At 37.8% G+C, this 21,120-nt stretch overlaps 1 protein-coding gene across 1 annotated transcript in view; it reads right to left on the bottom strand.

The window, feature by feature from the left end:
- LRGUK (leucine rich repeats and guanylate kinase domain containing) overlaps window positions 1-21,096 on the bottom strand; it is a gene marked incomplete at its 3' end in the record, with an annotated part of 36,289 nt that extends 15,193 nt beyond the window's left edge. The window contains exons 1-10 of the mRNA XM_041477508.1: window positions 20,894-21,096; window positions 18,759-18,853; window positions 16,442-16,542; window positions 15,979-16,060; window positions 14,230-14,354; window positions 11,122-11,265; window positions 8,824-8,904; window positions 8,124-8,210; window positions 5,608-5,714; window positions 937-1,056 (exon numbers count right to left, since the gene is read on the bottom strand). Coding sequence (XP_041333442.1) covers window positions 937-1,056; window positions 5,608-5,714; window positions 8,124-8,210; window positions 8,824-8,904; window positions 11,122-11,265; window positions 14,230-14,354; window positions 15,979-16,060; window positions 16,442-16,542; window positions 18,759-18,853; window positions 20,894-21,096 — 1,145 coding nt within the window. The remainder of the gene's footprint in view (window positions 1-936; window positions 1,057-5,607; window positions 5,715-8,123; window positions 8,211-8,823; window positions 8,905-11,121; window positions 11,266-14,229; window positions 14,355-15,978; window positions 16,061-16,441; window positions 16,543-18,758; window positions 18,854-20,893) is intronic.
- Between the last annotated feature and the right edge of the window lie 24 nt (window positions 21,097-21,120).

Here is a 21,120-nt window from a genome sequence, read left to right as displayed (position 1 = left end):
TTTTAAATTTTCTCATTCATGGAAGTTGTAGGGAATAAAACACACAATGTAAAAATGCTCTTTATTAAAAAAAAAAACAACAAAAAATACCCTCGCAGAATGTTTGGAAAATTTCAAATGGAGTTGAATTTGTCATTTCTAAAATATGGGTTTAAATAAAAGGAAAAAAAAGAACTTTTACAGTGGCATAATAGATTTTTCCCTTAAAAAAGAAAATTAATGCATAAATTACTGCCATAAAAATGGGAAAAAAGGGGATGCAGAGCAGGTTTTTTGGGTTGTAATTTCTTTTTTATTTTTTATTTGGTTTATTTCTTTTTATGTTTGTTTTTATTTTATTTGTTTGGGGTTTTTTTGGAGGTTTTTAAGGGGTTTTTGTGGGGTTTTTTTGGTTCTTCTTGGGTTTTTTGTTTGCTTGGTTTTGGGGTTTTTTGTTTGGATTTTTTGGGGGGTTTGGGTTTTGGTGTCTTTTTTGTTTTGGTTTGTGGGTTTTTGGGGATTTTTAGTTTTTTTTTTATTTTTTCTATTTTGGTCTGTGAGGTTTTTTTGCCTTTTTTTTAGGTTGGTTGGTTTCTTTTCTGTTTTGGTTTCTGGTTTTTATATTTGTTTTAGTTTTTTGATTCTTTTTTTGCTGTTTTGGTTTGTGGTTTTCATTTGTTTTGTTTAGCTTGTTTGTTTTGTGTTTTGGTTTGTGTTTTCCTTTGCTTGTTTATTTTATTTTCTGTTTATTTGCCGTCCACCTTTAAAATAATCTGATAATTTAAATAACTTTCCTCTCATTAACTTCAGCCAGTCAAGCCTTGAGAAGAGACAAAAACACAGCAAAATTCTCTGTTTTTAACTTCTTAACCAAAAAACACCCCACAAACCAAACCAGCAACAATTCCAACCTCAATCCTTTGGTGGTTTTTTTTAACCTCAGGGTGCAGAACTTACCCAAATCTGAAGAAATTCTTGAATTTTCTGCAGATTTTGAGAGAAAGTTGCCTCCTGCCACCGGCCACGGGGCCCAGTAACACCAGCATGGGGTAGGGCTGCTCAGAATCAGGCAGAGTGCTGCAAGAAAGGACATTAAATCACCTTAAAAATCAAATTTCAGCAGCTTTTTAGACAGCTCTGCAGAGATTTTATCACCCCTTCAACTCACCTCACCTTGTTCACAGCGTAGACAAAAATTGGGGTGTTCTGAATGTAAAAATAGCACAAAAATCTGCATTAAAGACTCTTTTTCAAAAGGAATAATGTTATTTTTACTCTGATTTGCAGCCTTTTCTAAAGAGCTGGGATTTTTTTTTTTTTCCCAGAGGTGGGAATATTTTAATGAGCAGGATAACTGGAATAAATCTGGAATAAACTGAATCCTACAGATTTTTCCACTCTCCTGCAGGACTTTGTTGACTTCCATGTCCTGTGCCAGGTGAAGGTGTAAAAATTCTTCAATTAAATATAAAAAACCCACTCAGATCCTTAAAACTTCACTGAACAAAATAAAACCACAAAAAAAGGACCCAAAGTGCTGCAAAAGTATGAAATTCTCCATTTTTCCACGTTGGATTAAATCCTTGGATTTAATCCTTGGATTAAATGTTGGATTAAATCCTCGGATTTTCCACTTCCAGCTGCAAGTGGAAGAATGAAGTAAAACCAGAATTTTAAATTAATTTTTTTAAATTCATTTTTAAATCTCAGGTAGATTTTAAGATTAGGCCACTTGGAAATATAGCAGGAATAACCAAGATGATTACAACCCAATGATTTTTAATTAATAAGTAGTTTAAACTGAATTTGAAGTGAAAGGAAACTTCTTCTGTGTTCATTGAATGGGATTTTAAACAGGTGAACAAAGACACCTGAAAAGAGAATATATTTCTAATATACTATACATATATTTCTAGATTATATATAATTTAGAATGCATTTATATTTTATAATATATTTATAAAGGAGAATATATTTATTTTAGCATCCCTCTCACAAAGAACTCATTCTTTAAGAAATAAGGACAGCATTCCAACATAAGCAAGGAGGAAAAAAAATCCAAAATCGTGGCTTTATTCCTATTTTAGGAGCAGCACAGCAGCTCTGTTCCCTACCAGAGTCCATGGATATAATTAGCACAAAAAGCTGATTAGCACAATACATTAAAATCCTGCAGAAGGTAAAAATACACTTTAAAAATTCATTCTAAAAAAACCATTTCAAAAGTGAGAAAAAAGCTGAAGGGTCCAAAATTGATCAGGATGTTGCAGAAAGGTTTTTTGTTTTTTTTTCTATCTCAAGTTATCAGATTTTGTGAATATTCCTGGCAAGGCAGGGCTGGGAAAACAGAACTTTTATTTTCCACATAAAATCCTGGAACGGGGTGGGTTGGATGGGAATTTAAATCCCATCTCATCCCAAACCTTCCCAACATTTTCCACTATTCCAAGGTTGCTCCAAGCTCCATCCAGCCTGGCCTTGGACACTTCCAGGGATGGGGAATTTTTTGGGAATCCTGTGACAGGGCCTCCCCAATCCTTAAAAGAAAGATTTTTTTCCTTCTCCCTGCACAGGATCTGTTCCAGGCTTGGAAAATGCAGAATTCCTCTGGAATCTAAAATTTGGGGGTTCCGACTGCTTGGAAGAAGATTCTGGAAAAGCTTTGGGCTCATAATTCAAATTTCTTTGTGTTTGTTGGCACTGCTGTGAAAAAATAATCAATTTTAAGGCAAAGTAGATTATTTTGATGGTCTGAACCATCATCTTCCCCTCATCCCACATTCCCCAAGTTGGTTCCTGTCTCAGGACTGGAAAATGCAGAATTCCTCTGGAATCTTTCCTTCTACGAGGAAATGTTGCACCAAATAAATCATCCCTTGATGAGATCACGCTCAAAACTCAAATTCTCTTCAATAAATTCCCAGTTCCCCACGTTCTCAGACTCCTGGGATTTATGATTTCATCGGGAGAACGTGGAGAACATTTCCATCATCCTCTCTTTCATCACATCACCACTTCTTGATTCTCAACACTAAAAGTGTCGGGCGTTCTACAGCTTGGAAGAAGATTCTGGAAAAGTTTTGGGCTCATAATTTAAATTTCTTTGTCTTTGTGGGCACTGCTGCGAAAGATTAATAAAATCAGTGAGATCACACTCAAAATTCAAATTCCCTTCAATAAATTCCCAATTCTCCCTGTCCTCAGATTTCTGGGATTTACAATTTCACCTGGAGAATATTTCCATCATCGTGTCTTATCACATTGAGAATTCCTTGATTCTCAACACTGAAAGTTTGGGATTCCTTCAGATTGGAAGAAGATTCTGGAAAAGCTTTGGGCTCATAATTCAAATTTCTTTGTGGGCACTGCTGTGAAAAATTAATCAATTTTAAGGCCAAAAGGGATTATTTTGATGATCTAAATCATCATCCCACTTGGAATTCCCCAAGCTGGTTCCTGTTTCAGGCTTGGAAAATACAGAATTCCTCTGGAATCTTTCCTTCTACGAGGAAATGTTGCACCAAATAAATCATCCCTTGATGAGATCACGCTCAAAACTCAAATTCTCTTCAATAAATTCCCAGTTCCCCACGTTCTCAGACTCCTGGGATTTATGATTTCATCGGGAGAACGTGGAGAACATTTCCATCATCCTCTCTTTCATCACATCACCACCTCTTCATTCTCAACACTAAAAGTGTCGGGGGTTTCTACAGGTTGGGAGAAGATTCTGGAAAAGAGTTTTGGGCTCATAATTAAAATTTCTTTGTCTTTGTGGGCACTGCTGTGAAAGATTAATAAAATTTAAGGCAAAATGGATTATTTTGATCATCTGAACCATCATCCCCTCATTCCACTTGGAATTCCCCAAGTTGATTCCTGTTTCCAGCCCAATACTTGGGTTTCCATGAGCTCATCTTTGAATTAAAAACCTTCCAGTTGTGGAGAACTCTTGGTAAATTGTTCCAATGATTAATTATTTTAATTGTCAGAAAGAATCATGCTCTGGTCCTTCTCTGAATGGGTTCCTCATCAACAGCCAGGTACCAAAAATCATCCTGTCCTGGCCCAACAGACTGGAAATGAAATTAAATTCTGTTGTCACTCTGAGCAACATTTTCAAATGTCACCTGCATTTCTAGAAGGGGAAAATACCCATAATATTCACTGGTGTGTTACCACATAATTACAGATTAAATCACAAATTGAGAGCGTGAAGAAAAGAATAGGAAATTCAATGTTTGGTGCCTGCAGGACAGGCAAGAATAAAAACTTTTCACTTTGTTTTCAGGTTTGATTTGCAATAATGAAGATATCACTAACCCAGAATTAATTATAACCTGATGGAGAAAGAGAGATGCAAACGAACTCCCCCAATCTGGTTCCAAAAAGCATTTTAGGGTGGAAAGGGCAATAATCATTAGGAAGATTTCATTAATGACTCTGGGGTGCTTTCCAGCTGAGCACGAGCCAACCTTCCAGGCATCATTAACAATTTTTGGGGCTGGGCTGATGTTTTTGTGTTTGTGTGCACAATTCCTCTGGCAGAAGGCAGAATTCCTTCTTTCCATCAATCCAAAATCCACTAAGCAAATATTTAAATACAGCCCTGGGGAAAAAAAAATAAAAATCTGTGCCTTGAGGGTTTTTTTTTAAGAAGGAAAATAAGCCAATTTTGTGGGTTTATTTTAAGAAATCTCCATCCCTGCAAAAATAAATAAATCTTTGGGGTTTTGCTTTTAAAAGAATTCTCAGAGCTGTTGTCACTACTGGGAAGGCTCCTGTTTGTTGTGGATGATCCCAGAAAACAGAGTCACAATAAAAATACAAATTTCTGAGTTATTAAATCCTGGATTTTTTCCATCAGGTTACTCAGTTATGAATTCATTCAGCACCAAAACAGGGTGTGGGGTACAAAGGTTGACCTCACTGTCCAAAATAATAACAATCCACATTTATTTATAGTGTATTCCATCAGATTACGTGGAAAAATTTTCCAAGAATTCCTCAAATATCACAACACAGCTGTAGAGCAGCAAAAATTCCATTTTTCAGAGGAGAAACGAGACTGGGAGAAGTCACCTGGGAATGGTGAGACTGGAAAAAGAGCATCCACCTGCCTCTCCCTTCCATGATTTTCATGGAATCATCTCCTCCTTCCAGTAAAACACGGAAATTTCCCCTTAATCCCCAAATCCCCAAAATAAATGCCCCAAAATCCCCAAATAAAATCATTTTATCCCAACAGGATGCCAGCAGTGGAGAAAGAATCGCCGGCAGAAGGGGAAGGAGAAGTTTTGCAGCTCTCTGCTGCCTCCAGGGATTTTTCCAGTTCTTTTGGACACAGGGAGGAATTTTGCATCTCTCATTTGTGGTGCAAATGCCCATCTGCTCCAACAGATTGAGGAGAGGGAGTGGAGCTGTGGACAATCTGTCTCAGACTTTAGAGGTGAATGAAGAGCTTCGTTTCATCATCAATTTGAACCAAATCAGATTTGCCTCCTTTCCAGGCCTGCTGACAGAATCCTGCAGGAGTTCTCCCCGGGAAAAATGTCCCTCTGAACGTGACAAAATTCTGCTTTACTTGAGTGCCACCGTCAGGAGCAGCTGTGAAATGAATGAACTCACCTGGGCAGGACTTCCTGGGGCTGCTGAGCGTTGTACAAAATCTGAATCCTGTGATCTTCAGCAGCCACGACTTCTGGAGGAGGGTCCTCTTTATTCACAGCAGCCACCTGCTCCCAAAATTTAGAGTGGAGGGGAGGGGAAAGGAAGGGGAGGAGTGATGGAATTGTTCTCAGGTGCAAAACTCTTGGCTGATCACCAGGAATAAGGATGGCTTTGTGCTGCTGAGGGTCAGGCTTGGTGCTGGGCTTGGCTGGGAGCAGAAATTTGGGGATGGATGGATGATTTGAGGGATGGATGGATGGATGGATGGATGGATGGATGGATGGGTGATTTGAGGGATGGATGGATGGATGGATGGACGGATGGACGGCAGCCAGACACATCTCACCATCTTTAATATAGACAACCCTTCCCTAATGAAAAGAGGATGCCACATAGGATGCAAAAGCAGGTTTTAATTATCCATTAATTTGCATCCTCTCAGTGCTGGTGGAAGGGGCCAAACCCAAACCCCTGGGGACTGAAGCCACTCGTTTGTTACAGGGTGGGCATTAACAAATTCAGCAAACTCCTGACAATGCGTTCCCGTCTTTCCTGAGGGAGGGAGAGCACTCAGACTCCAAGGATTCCCTCCATCCATCCTGCTGACCACTCATGAGTTGTGTATTTTGGGGGTTATTAAGGCCACACACTCAGAAATGGGCTAAGAACGACTGAGGCAATTCCAATGGGACGCAAGACATAAAATTTCCACAGTGAGACCAATCAGCCTTTGGAATAATCAAGAGGAGGTTGGGACAATCTGGGATGGTGGCAGGTGTCCCTGCCGTGGCAGGGATGGGACTGGATGGACTTTGAGGTCCCTTCCAATAAAAAACGTCCTGGATTCCATGAGAATTTCCCCAGGGAAATAATTGGTGAATTCACCAGTTGGTGGATTCACCAATGCTGGTCACTTTTAGGATTTGGCTGGGCCATTTGGGATTGCCTATGCTTTTCCCAAGCAAGGTTGGGCCAGACAATCCATGCCTGGACAATCCATTTCCAGCCTGGAATGCCATGGCTGTGTGGCAGCCGTGCCTGTATTAATCAGCCAGCAGCAGGAGGAAATAGGAGGGGAAATATTCAGTGCTCAGAACTCCACGTCCCCATGTTCAGGGGAAAGCAGGAGGAGGGAAAAAATGTTAAAAATAAATAAAATAAAAAAATAAAATTAAAATCTAATTTAATTTTAGCTGTAATTTGGCCCTTTGCTCTGAATTAGTGGCTGGGAGCACAGTGGGTGCATCCTGGTGCACATCAGACTATCCTAAAGGAAGGATTATTATTAATATTATTAATATTGCAAGACTATTCCACAGTGAGACCCAAACATGGTGAGTTGGACAAGCAGGAATTCCAATTCCAAACTCCTCTCCTGATCTAACCCACATTCCTGTACATCCATTTTGTGTTAGTGAGACACAGAGCTGCTGCCTCCAAATTCAGTTTGCCAAGAGAATCTTGAGGCTAGAGGAGGCATCCTAAAATAACATAAGGAGAGGATTTTGTGGAACAACTTTTATCCCTCATAAATTAATTGCTGGTCTAAACCAGTCACTCAGGTTCATTTTTACAGTCCATTGAAGGGAAAAATTTCATTGATATATTCAAAATTATATTGAGAGGAAAACAGAATGGCACATAAGACAAAGATTGAGATCAACATTTTGGGTAGTTGGGGAAAATTATACTCTGGTATCATCATCTGTGCTCAGGATGGAGAGAGCCTGGCACTAAACAAGAACCCCAAAATTTATACAGATGAAGCTGGGAGTGATGGATTTCCTGAAGGGATTGCTTTGAAAGGATAATTCCCTGAATTACAGCAGTTCCAGCATGGCTTGAGCCCACTGGGAAGGCTCCTGTTTGTTGTGGATGATCCCAGAAAACAGAGTCACAATAAAAATACAAATTTCTGAGTTACTAGATCCTGGATTTTTCCATCAGGTTACTCACTTGTGAATTCATTCAGCACCAAAATGGAGTGCAGGGCACAAAGGTTGATCTCAGTGTCTGCTGCAGCCAATATAATAACAATAATAATAATCCACATATATTTATAGTGTATTACATCAGATTATGTGGAAAAATTTTCCAAGAATTCCTCAAATATCACAACACAGCTGTAGAGCAGCAAAAATTCCATTTTTCAGAGGAGAAACGAGACTGGGAGAAGTCACCTGGGAATGGTGAGACTGGAAAAAGAGCATCCACCTCTCCCTTCCATGATTTTCATGGAATCATCTCCTCCTTCCAGTAAAACATGGAAATTTCTCTTTATAAACATAAAATGTGCCCCAAACAGCCCATGCAGCAACCAAATTCCAGCTCAGGCACCACAGCAGGGAAAGGTCTCCAATCCAACAGAATTTTTGTCAAACAGGATTTTGGGGGAGGAGGTTTGCTACAACTGCAAGCCTGGATTTTGTATTGTTTATTTAGAAAACTTCCAGAATGAAATGATGTTTGCTTACCTTTTCTTCCACTGAAACCTTCTTGAGATCCAGATCCGTGACTTGGAGCAACATGAAAATCGCTGAGAGCCAATAACCATCTTTTTCCTGAAGGGAAAAAGTTTCCATTTTGACAAAAAATACTTAATTTCATCCAGCTAATATTGAATTCCAATCAGCTAAAATTAAATTTGCCTTAATACATTGCAAAATAAAAGGTTTTTTACCCTGAAGGGTGTTAAGACACTGCCCAAAGTGACCCTTCACAACTGCAGCAAGAGCTGAGTTGTTCAAAAGTTTGTAACCACAACATTCAAAAGGCCAAGATGGGAATTTAAAAATGGAAAGGGATTTGATCAGACTTTGTTTAGGAGAAGGACATCTCAGCAGGAAAAGCTTTTCAGATTATGGAAAATCAGGAACAGGCTGTTTCAGGTACTTTTTCCTGCTAATTTCATTGTGTGCCACGACAGACCAGTCTTAAAAAAGCCAATAAAATCCTGGCAATTATAAGGAAAAAATTAAACTCTTTAATATTTTTCTTTTTTCTGGCATTGGGAATGACTGTAAAATTCACACAAAATTTAGAAATCACAAGGGTTGGGATAGAATTTTCTTTGGTCACTCAGGACAAATGACCTGCCCACTTCTAGAGACAGAAACTGAGGCTGAAAGGATTCAAACCAACAGGTTTAGGGTCTCATTTTTGCTTCTTTCTTACCTGTAGAGGGTTTTTTAGAAGATTTAAAACCCTGAGGAGAGGCAGATCTTCAATCCATTTAAGCTCACTCAGCTCAGCCACCTGGGACAGAAACAGAGCATAAATCAGCAGCAACAGAACCCAAGAGAACTAGGCAGGCAAAATGAAGTATTTTAATGGCTGCTCTTCAAATCTGGGCATAAAAAAAATAATTCTAAATTACAGAAGGAGTTTACATGTTAACTGCCCTCAATGAGGCACTTCCAGGCACAAAAGGAGACAACTTGGCTGTTAGCTGGAGCAGCAGGATAATCCATACAGCAATTTCCAAGCACCTGCATTTTTCCAGTTCTTTCAAATGTCAAGCCCTAACACTTTTGGCTTTTTATGTGCTGATGTGCTGGAGTGAGGCAATTCTGCAGTTAAATTCGTGCTCTGGCTGGGTGGTTTAAAAAGAATAAAATCCTTCTGAGAGTTTCTTTTCGCTGAAGTTCAAGTTCATCCTACAGAACTTGGTTAAAAAAGGAGCAGGATTTTTGTCCTTGGATGTGTCCAGAGGGATAAATCAGGGGGTCAAGAGGGTCCAGCCTATTTGGGGTCTCAGCCGTGCACAAAGGAAAGGTGGGCACTCCGTTTTTGGGGTCAGTCAAGGTTTGTGTGGCCCAAACCAACCTGGTTTTCTGCTGAAAGATGGAATCAGAGAGTGGAATGGGTCGGGTTGGAAGGACCTACAAACTTTGAAACCCATCCAGTGCCACGGGCAGGGGCATCTCCCACTGTCCCAGTGCCCAGCCTGGCCTGGGACATTCCAGGGATCCAGGGGCAGCCCCAGCTGCTCAGGGAATTCCAGCCCAGCCAGGAATTCCACCCCCAAATCCTATCTAAATCTCTCCTTTTTCAGTATAGAACCATTCCCTTTTCTCCTGTCTGTGTTTTGCCATGGAAAATCCTCTCTCCATCTCTTTCATAGCCCCTTTCAAATCCTGAAAGCCCAACTGAACCTAAAAACCTCCAGATTCTCCCTAATTCATACTCAATCCTTTTAAAGTGCCTAAAAACATAAACCTCAACCACAGCCCGCTCTACACTCACTTTGAGATAATAACCCCACCCAAGTCAGTTTTGGTGAAGTTAAATGTGATTTGAGTCGATTTCTTAAACAAATCCCAGAATTCCAGCCATCAACAATTGGAAATCACTCAATGTTTACAAGGGACACATTTGCAGCTGAACCTGTTGTGGGCATTTTTTAAAAAACCAAGAATTTAAGATCATTCTGAGTGGTCGTGAGCTGAAGTAACTGCATGTGTTAATTAATTAAAACTCCCCTTTAAATTATTCTTGTTCAAAAAAAAAAAGGTTCAAAAAACATTCAAAAAACTCATTGAACGGTATCAATGACATCATTCAAAGATGCAAGTTTTGATGAAGTAAAATTAAGAGTTTTTATGTGCTGCAAAGAACAGTGGAAAATAAATAAGGCACTGGAAGTGGTGTTATTAATGTTAATAACAAGCACACCATTAGAGAGTTTCCTGTCTGCTGCAATTGAGGCACCTTTAAATGTCAACCTGAACACAGGCAGGAAAAGAATGCACAGTGACTTGAATTAAATCCACTTGCAAGGAGAGAGAAAAATGACAGAAAATGTTCCACTGATGCTTTATATTTTTGTTTTCTTAGATTATAATTTCTTTTTTCACATGTCTTTGATGTCAAAGTGATTCATGAATTGATTTTTTTTTTTCAGTTAAGGATGCTGGAAGATCAATACCAAAATTATTGCGGATATTTGGCTTGGCATTCAAAATTCAAAAGAGTTGGATGGTGCCATTATTTCCAGTACAGAAAATTATGCTGCATAACAAAATCCACGTTTAAGAGAGTCCTTGCAGTTCTGCTTTGCAGGGAGTTTCCAGCTGAGAGCTCAGAAGAATCTGTGGTCATAAAATTGGGCTGAGAGATTTTAACAACCCCCCCTGAGGCCTGGCAGCAGCAGAGCTGTGGTGTAAGTAAAGATCTGGAATAACAGAGGTGGAAAATCTGCAAACTCATCCCTGCCCGACCCACCCAGGGGAGCAGTGCAAATTACCAGTGTGTGAGCACTGAAGTGGGACCTGAGTGAAGAGAAAGCCACCTCAGAAATTAAATAAGGGCTGAGAGGACACCAGGAATCGACGTGGGAAACACCAAAAGAAAAGATCTCAGCTTTTCTAATATTCATTCCTTGCACTGCTGGAGGATTTTTGGAGCCCTTCAAGGAATTGGGTGTTAAAAAATGAAAATATTCTGTGGTGTTAGAAGAAGCTGAGCTGGTACCTGGTTATCCTCCAGGTTGATCATCTCCAGTAGGTCGTGCTCCTCCAAGCCTTGCAGATTGTTTATTTTATTGTTGGACAGATCCACCCACTGCAGATTTTTCAAGGTCTTCAGCCCATTCACCTTCTCAATCTGGTTAAAGCTCTAGGACAAAAACATGAAAGCAGAGAAACTGCAAATAAACCTCTATGAAAAACAACATTCCTGAGGGGAAAAAGGAGTTATTTGTTGGATTTGAGGAGTTTTTGTCGTGGAGAATCCTGTCAAAAATAGGCCTTTCTGCATTAGCCTCATGCACATCCTGATGTGTTACATTTTCGGATAAATCTCTATGGAAAACAACATTCCTGAGGGGAAAAAAAAGTTATTTGTTAGATTTGAGGATCCTTTCTGGTGGAGAATCCTGTCAAAAACAGGCCTTTCTGCATTAGCCTCATGCACATCCTGATATGTCACATTCCTCCTCATGGAAAAAAGGAATCAATTTTCTCCTGATTAGCTTAACTCCAACTCACCTTGAAGAGACAACAAGCAATAAAAAGAGCTCTAACATTTTTTAAAAACCGATATTGGCCCAAGAACACACTTGTCACCATCCAGCTCAAAATTTAGAATACAGAGATGCATGGAAAATTATGGAATATATATACATAAATACATTGAATTTCCCTCTGTAATCATGGCTCTATTTACACTTGTGATTACAGAATAAATAATGAAAAAATTAAGGTAGGATAGAGAGGATAGAGGGTTGGGAATGCGGTCCCTTCCCACCCAAACCATTCCATGGTTCCATGACTCCCTCATACGATACCAAAATCTCTCTGGAATACATAAATCCACATTAACACACATCAAGTGAAGGCTCCATTCACTGTCAGCGACAGCACAGAAATGTTTAGAAAATAATAATTTTAAAAACCCAAATCTTCCTGTAAAACTTTCCAGACTTTCCCACACTAAACACCCCAAATTTTCGAGAACCAACCCTCAAGAGTTTTTTCCAACGAAGCCCTGATTTCTCACTGGCCTCCAGATGGTTTCACTCCTCAGGGCCTCACAAATCCAAGACTCATTTCTGCCCCAAATTCCAAGCAGGGATAACAATTCCCTGCTCATCCCTGTCCCACACATTCCCAGATGGCTTCTCCACAGGATTCTTCCTCCATAACCTTGCAAATTTTATTTTTCCATCAGCCTCACCTTGCGCTAAAAGCTTGGAAGCCTCATCTCCTATTAATAAATATTTAGGAACTGTTGAAATAAATAAGCCAGCTGACTCTAATGTTAATCCAGTCGTCTGTCCTTGACATTTTTGCTGACTTTTAAATGTTTAATTAGGTTATTAATAGCACGGAGGCTTCGTCAGACCTCTGGTTGATCGGGTACAGCTCGGAGCTGGGATTGCAAAATGCTGGCCCAGAGGTGCCCAGAAAATTCTGTGAACAAAAGGGATTTGGGGATAGATCCTTCAAAAGCAGAAAATTCCTAAGGGTACAGTTATTCTTATTTTATTTTTTTTTCTTTGCAAACATGAGTGGAATAAAGGGGTTTTTGGTACAGCAAGGGAGAATTTACAGGTTTTGAAATGCTCCTCCCAAACTTCAGAACTTTCTGCTCTTTTCAACCTAAAAAGCCGAGAGAGAAAACTGAATTGCTGGGAAGAGAGAGGATAAAAAAAAATAATAAAAAGAACTGTATTTTATTTTAATTAATTCCAATTTTTAAAGAAAATTCCCAGCTGAAATATCTTTCCATAATTTCCACGTGGCTAATTAAAAAGACAAGCAGTGTTATCAATAGTGATATCAGCACCTAAGAACCCCAAATGAGGAATATGTTCACATTTAATAAGATTTAACTGTGAACAACCTCCCAACTTTGGACAGAGCAGATTCCCAAGGGAATTCCTGGTAGACCTTTAAGCAAACCAGGAAATCAGGGCGGTGGAGGGACTTGCTGTGGCTCAAATTTGGAGAAAAAAAAAATCAAAGTATTTAGAAAAAAGATCCTCAGAGTCCTAGAGCTCCTTTCAGAACATTTCCACGGGGTTTGGCCAATCTCAGTTCATCTTCCCCACTAAAAATGAGACCAAATTCCAATTTATTGCCACTGAGGGAGCTCCTGGAGGTGTCACAGATCTGAAATATAATTTTATTAACACCATTTGAATATATTAGAAATGGGAACACCTTCCCTGAATCCTGCAGCAGCCAAGGGCCAACCTGAGCTGGTATTTTCTACATCCAATTTTACAGAATGGAAGAAAAACCTTTAAATTTTTTAAAAGGATTGGAAAAGGAATATTCCTATTCCTGATAAGGGATTCATTCACTTCAAATATTTATGTGGGTGCTTAAAATAAATGTAGCCAATAGGAGCTCTGTATAGGTTTTTGGGGATTTATTTTTAAAGTCCCATTAAATATTTTTCACTTCTTATTACAAAGTAAAAGCTGTTGAAAAGCAGCCGGTTGCTTTTGGAGCCACTGGATTGTGTTAAAAATAGGTTTGGGTTGTGTTGCAGTGCAACATTTGTGTTATTAATTTAAAAAATGTGTGGTATTGCAGATATCCTGATAATTTGTTATGTAATTATTGATGTATTTATTATATATATATCATTATAATAATTATGTATTATATATATAATATATATAATATTATATATCATATATAATAAATAGCATATAATAAATATTATATATTGTATATAATGCACATTATACATAATATATATAATATATAATAGATGTTATTTTAAAATATTTTATTTATAAAATATTTTTATTATATATTATATATAATGCACAGTATACATAATACATATAATAGATATTATAGATGTTCTTTTAAAATATTTTATTTATAAAATATATAGTATATAATACATAAAATATAATAAAATATTATATTTATTATATATTTTATTATACCATATTGCTGGTTTGGAAATACATCATATAAAATATATACTATAAAATATGAAATAATATAAAATATTTTTATTACCTCCATATTTATTACGTTATATTTATTATTTACATCAAAGTATTGATCTCTGGATAAGAGCCAGGCAGGAAAACCATCCGAATGATTTCTTTCTTACCAAATTGAGGATCCTGATGGGCAAATTCTGCAGGCCCCTGATGGCAGCGAGCCTGTTGTGTGACAAACCCAGCTGGGTCAGGCTGTGACACTCCTCCAGCCCCCTGATCTCCTCAATCTCATTAACTGTGCAGAGCTTTAGGAAAAAGAACGAGCTGAACACCAAAGCTGAGCAGTAATTAGGTGAGAAATTAACAAATTGGGTTAATGGGTGGGGAGGTGGACGGGAAAGGATTTATCCTGAGGGGGTTTAAATCCCGCTGCTCCTACAGAAATTATTCAAGTTTTTATTCAAGTTGTGATTTTATGGGGCTAGTTCAGTTTAAATTATACCTGTTGTGTCCTGGCCATCTGTCCTGAGAGGAGAAAGTGTATTTTAAATTAGCATCACAGTTAAAACCAGCAGTACACATCATTAGAATTCCTCCCAGCAAACTTCAGCATTAACAGAACTCCTCAAATTCCCAAACAAAGAACCTCTGACAACAAATCCAGCTCCAATTCCTCCTTGAAATGGATGAAGTGACAGGAACCTGCCCAAAATCAGCTAAAACCCTGCCCCGGGACTGGGACTCTTTGGTGACTGGAGTCAGGCAAAAGTTTGAACCAGGAAAAATTAAAATTTAATCCACAAGCATCAACGTGAGGCAGCAAATTGCCCAACACTGAACAATAATAAATTCAATTTTAGCTTTTTCATGACTCATTATAAAGGATTGTCATTTATTTCTGGCCAAGTTGTGTCTCTCTCTCTGGTTTGGACAATTCCTCCCTTTAGAAAGCTAAAGGAGTACACAAAAAAAAAAAAATATAATGACCTGACCACGTGCATCATAATTCATTTAAAATAATAATTTAAAAAAAAAATTATTTATTTTAATAGAAATATTTTTAAAAAATAAAACAGGTGCCTTGTAAATTCCTTGTGTGGAACAAGCATTGGATTAATTTCATTAATGGCCAAGAGACAGAAAAATCTGCACCAACCTCCTGCCTCCTCCTTTTCAAGGAGCAGAGATTCAGGATGCAATTCCTGAAGGAAAAAGGAAAAGTTCTGGAACCCTCAGGAAACAATTGGAAGGTGGCAGAGCAACGTGAAGCTCCAGAAAGCACAGGAAGGAATTTTTAGGGAAGCCTTGGAAAAACGCTGAAAATTCAATTTACAAGCTCCTGATTAGCAGGTTTCTGCCAGGAAAATGTTCCAAAATCCACAAATTGGGATAAGGGTGGAAGTGGGGAGCAGAAAAACCTTTGCTCCGTGTGCTTCCCTCAAAAACTCCGGGAAGTTTTGAAAAAAAATTCTTAAATTCTTAAAAATCCTTAAAAATTCTCTTCATTTTCACTAAACAGCCTCGTCCTGCAGAATTAGTTGGGTCCAGGACGAAACAACAAATTCCTTTTTTATTTAAGTGTTCCAGGCTGATTCACTGTTAACATTTGGGATTTAAAATCAATAATAATAATTAATAATAATAATAACCTCTGTAAGGGACATCTCCCCTTTCCACTTGTCCATGACACAAAAAGGAGTTTTTGTGTTCCTCTAGCAGGAAAATCCCTCAAATTTGCCCACTTTTAACACCATCAATGCTTAAATTAAGCTCAGTCTCAGCACCAAAATTACAATTTTATCTCAGTTCTAAGGACAAAACTGACATGAAGGGGAAAACACAAAGAAAACTGGTATTTATTTGAAGAAATGGCAAAAAAAAATTAATTTTTCTCCCAGTCAAGATTCCCCAAAGGATACAATCCAGCAGGAGCTTGGTAAGTGAGTGGTATGCTGACAAATCTTTCATTTTTGGGATTTGATTGTGTGAAAAATCTACTTCCTAAAGGAAAAAAAGAGAGGAATTTGGGGTTATTTCTTCAGCACTTACTCTGGCTGGGAGTTTGTTCCACCCTCCCACCACATGCAGGGGTTCAGTGTGGAAGAAAATAAAAGACGTAAATAAAATACAAAGAAATTAACAAAAATATTAATAAAATGCACATAAAATATAAATAAATATACATATAAATATAAATAAAAGACTCAAACATTTGGAAAAGGAAAATGGAAAAGGAAAATGTGAATTGAGTACGAAAGAAGAATAAAAAAGGAATAAAAATTGACTTTTGCCTATGCTCAAATATGTCTAACTTAGATTCAGGAAATGGTTTTGAATTTAAACCTTTAAAATGTTGTTCAGGTTTGTTTTTTTCAGACTTACCCTGAGGTTTTTAGGTGCTTTAAAATCGAAATATGTGGTCAGTTGGTTTTTGGAAGCATTCAGCTCTACTAAATAAGGCATGTGACTGACACAGGAAAGATCTAGAAATGAAACAAAATGTCAAATCCTGCGCCTGAATGCAAAGATCATCACAGCAAAATGTGATAATTACATCCTGCAGCAATTAAGAGTCAATTTGGAGCTGCACGTTCAGGAAGTGATGCCTAAAATGCAGAAATCAGATATATTGACACCTTCTCCTAGAGGGAAAAAAAAATGGTTTATAAACCACAAAGAATAAATATCCAAGCTCGACATTTAATTTTCATTATGCCAGCTGACTTGCCTAGAAGCAAGAATTTATTTTTATATATTTATATATATTATACTATGCTATATTATATTACATTACATTATATTGCACTATATTACCCTATATTATATTACACTATATTCCATTGAACTATATATTACATTACATATATTATATATATTTACACTATATATATTATATAGTATATGTAATTACATATATTACATATATGTAAATGTAATAGAAGTATATATTATATACTTATATTACATATAAGTAATTATATGTAAATATATAATATTTATATATTTACATATAAGTAAATATATTATATACAGGGTTTAGCTTATATATTACATGTAAGTATATGTAATTATATATATCACACTATATATATTATATTTATTATACTCTACTATATTCTATTATACCATACTATACTATATTATAGTATATAATATTATACCATATTATACTATATTATCCTATATTATATCATATCATATTATACCATATCCTATTATATCATATTATACCATACTATGCCATATTATACTATATTATACTACATTATATTCTATCATACTATACTATATTATACTGTACTATACTATATTATCATATCATATTATATTACATTATGTTATATTATACCATATTATACTAAACTATACTATATTATTCTATATTATCATGCTATATTATATTATATTATACCATACTCTATTATATTATACCATACTCTGCCATATTATACTATATTATATTAGACTATATTATATTCTATTATATTATACTATGTGATACCATATCACCCTATACTATATTATCCTATATTATTATATTACATTACATTATATTACATTATATTACATTACACCATACTATGCCATATTATAGTTTATTTTATTATATTATACTATATTATATTCTATTATACTATACCATATTATACTATACCATATTATACTATATTATTGTATTATATTACATTATACCATACTATATTATACCATACTATGCCATATTATAGTTTATTTTATTATATTATGCTATATTATGCTATATTATGCTATATTATGCTATATTATACCACACTATGCCATATTTATTTTGCCATATTTTGCCATATTTTGCCATATTTTGCCATATTATCCTATATTGTTATGTTAGATTACACCATATCATACCATATTATACCATATGATATTATCCTACCTTAATTATATATGTATTATATTTTCACATATTGTTTTTATACCCACCTCTAGAACGACAGATTCACTCTGGCCTGAGCTGCCAATTAGTGGAGAAAAGCATTTAGGCCACGACTGAGGAGTAAATGAGTGGTTGCTATGGAAAAGTCCCTGCTCTGTTCATATCTGGCCTCCACAGGAAAAAATCTCTTATTAAAATGAGCAGGGAGAGGAGCTGCTTTACAAAAGTGCTGCTATTCTTGGACTGCAGCTCCTCGAGTGAAAGGAACTTGAGGGAAATGATGTGGTTGCCCCAGCACAGCTTATTCCACTTGATGTTAAATTAAAAAAAAAAAAATGAGAGAGAGAGAGGGAAGGAGCAGCTGATGGAATTCATCCCACTCTCTATCTGGCACCTTTTTGAATGTAAAAAATGTAATTTTTTCTTACCTTTTGTCACTCATGGAAAACCCTGACAAGGGAAAACTCAAGGCTGGGAAAACCAAACCAAGCATAACTTGAACATCCTGCCAAATCCCCACCTTCACCTTGACATATCTGCTGGGATTTTATCTCTGGGTAATAAACTGAGAGTTTGAGCTCATGTTCCCACTGATAAACACATGCTGGTCTTAATGGGCCGTGGATATTTGGGGGATTTTGGAGGAGATCAAGCCTGGCTCTGTGCAATGTTTGACACCATTAAAATGTCAGCCAGGCTTTGTGACACTGAAACTCCCTGGTCCAGTGCATTTCTCATCTGGAACTGCTTCACAAGGCAGGAATTTGTAGTTTATTTACTCCATACCATTAATTTTATTGGAGGAAAGCTCCATTTTCTGCAGGTGAATGTATCCAGAGAGAATGCTGATGTCACTCAAGTCACGACCCTGGAAAAGGGAAAGGAAGGGATTTTAATCATCATTTTAATAACTGGTTAATAACTCAGCTCACCCAAGGTCCCTCCAGCTGCAGCAGGACAAGGTGACATCTACAAAAAGTGATGTTGGAGCAGCCAGAAATGGAGAAAATGCCAAAAAAAAAAATACTTTGAAATAACAAAAAGAGAGCTGAAGTCAGGAAAAACACCAGGGAAACAAAACTGTGTTGAAATGGGAGGGACAACAGAGAGCTTTGAAAAGACAAAACCACTTCAACTTCCTGAATGCAGCATTTCCAGGGGATTTACACATTCCTCTACTTTTTTCCCCTCCAGCTGACTGAAGTAGGAAGATACATTTTTCACACTTGAGGAGTGGATAAGGAAAAAAAAATTAAAAAATCAAAATCAAACATTTCAGTGCTGATGTATTAAAAAAAAAAACAACAAAACCAACTCTCCACTCTGGCAGTCAGCAGGAGCCACTCTGACTCTTATCAAAGTGACAAAAATCTGCCTCTTGACATCTTGTTTTTTAACAAGCCTTTTTTTTTTTTGGATTTATTCTTTAATTCTGTCTAGTCTCTGTCCTAGCTCAGCCTTCCCAACCCATCAGAAGCACAGGTTCCATTCCCCAAGCCTGTTGAGCTCCCACAGATGATGGATGTTAACAGGGTGCTGCACCCCAAAATGCAGATTATTGGGAGCCCTTTCCACTTGTTCAGCACGAGTTGCTCTTCAGAGGAAAAGTCTTTGCCAAGAGGTTGCTTGACAGCCAGCACTAATGAGGAGATGAGCCCCTGGTTTGTGAAATTCCTGTCAGCTCCGAGGAGCTGCGGGACAACTGCTGATCTAGGCACCTGTCTGACCATTCAGAGTCCATCCACAAACAGCTTCAAAAACCACGAGATTTGACAAATCAAATTAAAACAGACAATAAATCATAATTAGACAACTTACTTCAAAGATAGAGTTTCACGCCTTAACTAAAAGAACTTTACAAAATAAGTTCATATACGTTGATTGTTACAGTGACAATATTAGTGATAGTGCCTTGTGTGCTTCACTGTACAAAACAATTGATAAACAAAGACATCAAAGAAGTTTTTTCTACTCAAGGGAGAGGGGGAAATGTGGGAAGTGGATTTGTAGAGAATTCCCAAAGCCTGACAGAGCTCACATCTGTATGCAAACTTTGAGATGAGAAATGCTGACTTAGGAATGGCCTGGAACAGCACAGACATTGCTGAGAGAGAAATGGAACTGGAAACAAGTTTCAAAGGGTGGCCTTGCAAATAAGACTGGATGCTTTGGAGAAACAGAACTGTGAAAGAGGCATTGGAGTGGCACCCACGAGGGGTAATTTTAAATGATTGGCTTTAGGGCATTTACAGCATGGTGTGGCTAAAGCTGATAGACCAAGAAACACTTATATCTTGTAATTAGAATATAATTGGCTTCTGATTGTGATGGGGTGAATTCTAACATCTGTATTGTCTCACCCTTCATATGAGACTGAAAATGGAATCAAAATTTTTAAAACTCCTCTCAGCTGCCCCATCTCTGGGTCAGAAAAGACCATAGTCCAATAGGGACCAAGATAAATAATAGAATAATTTCATTATAGCACGTAAATGTTACAGCAAATGAGAGCACAGAATAATTTCCACAAGGCAAAATATGAGGTGACATTTTGTGGTGTTGGGATTTAAAGCCCAGCAGGGCAGGCAGAGAAAATTCACACGTGTCCATGGGGCTTACTGGAGCTCAGGGCTGGGAATTTCAGCAGGAAATTGGGTTAATTTGGCCATACATGTGCCAATTTATCCTTAATCTTATATGGCCAGGAGCACTTGGCAGTGCTGGGTCAATGGTTGGAATCGACAATCTTCAAAGTGTTTTTTCCCAATCTAATTGATTCTGAGAGAGAGGGGGACAATCCTTGACCCTGTACACCACGGGGACGGGAGGGACCCTAAAAAGTCAGAAATGAGAAGTGCCGCCCTTCTTTCCCCCACATCCACACCGAGGAGGGAAAGAGCAGTTCTCCCCCATGCACACACCCCTCCCCAGACAGCTGGGGAACCCTGGGCTGAACCTCCGAGCGCTCCGACTCTTCCTCCTCCCGCTCATCCTCGCCGTGAGGCGGACCGGGCCGGGGCTGCTCCTCGGGGAGCCCCTCAGCGAGGGGCTGTGGCGGCTCATCAGAAGAGGGAGGCGGCTCCCCGAGGCTGCCTTCTCTCCCGTTCTCCTCGCCGCCCGCCATGAGCTGTGATAAGGAAGGAGGAGA

Source organism: Pyrgilauda ruficollis, unplaced genomic scaffold, assembly GCF_017590135.1.
Source record: "Pyrgilauda ruficollis isolate IOZ18807 unplaced genomic scaffold, ASM1759013v1 scaffold111, whole genome shotgun sequence".
Classification (NCBI taxonomy): Eukaryota; Metazoa; Chordata; class Aves; order Passeriformes; family Passeridae; genus Pyrgilauda; species Pyrgilauda ruficollis.
Note: the sequence above shows the minus strand (reverse complement) of the source record. Positions and strands in the feature narration are given on the sequence as shown.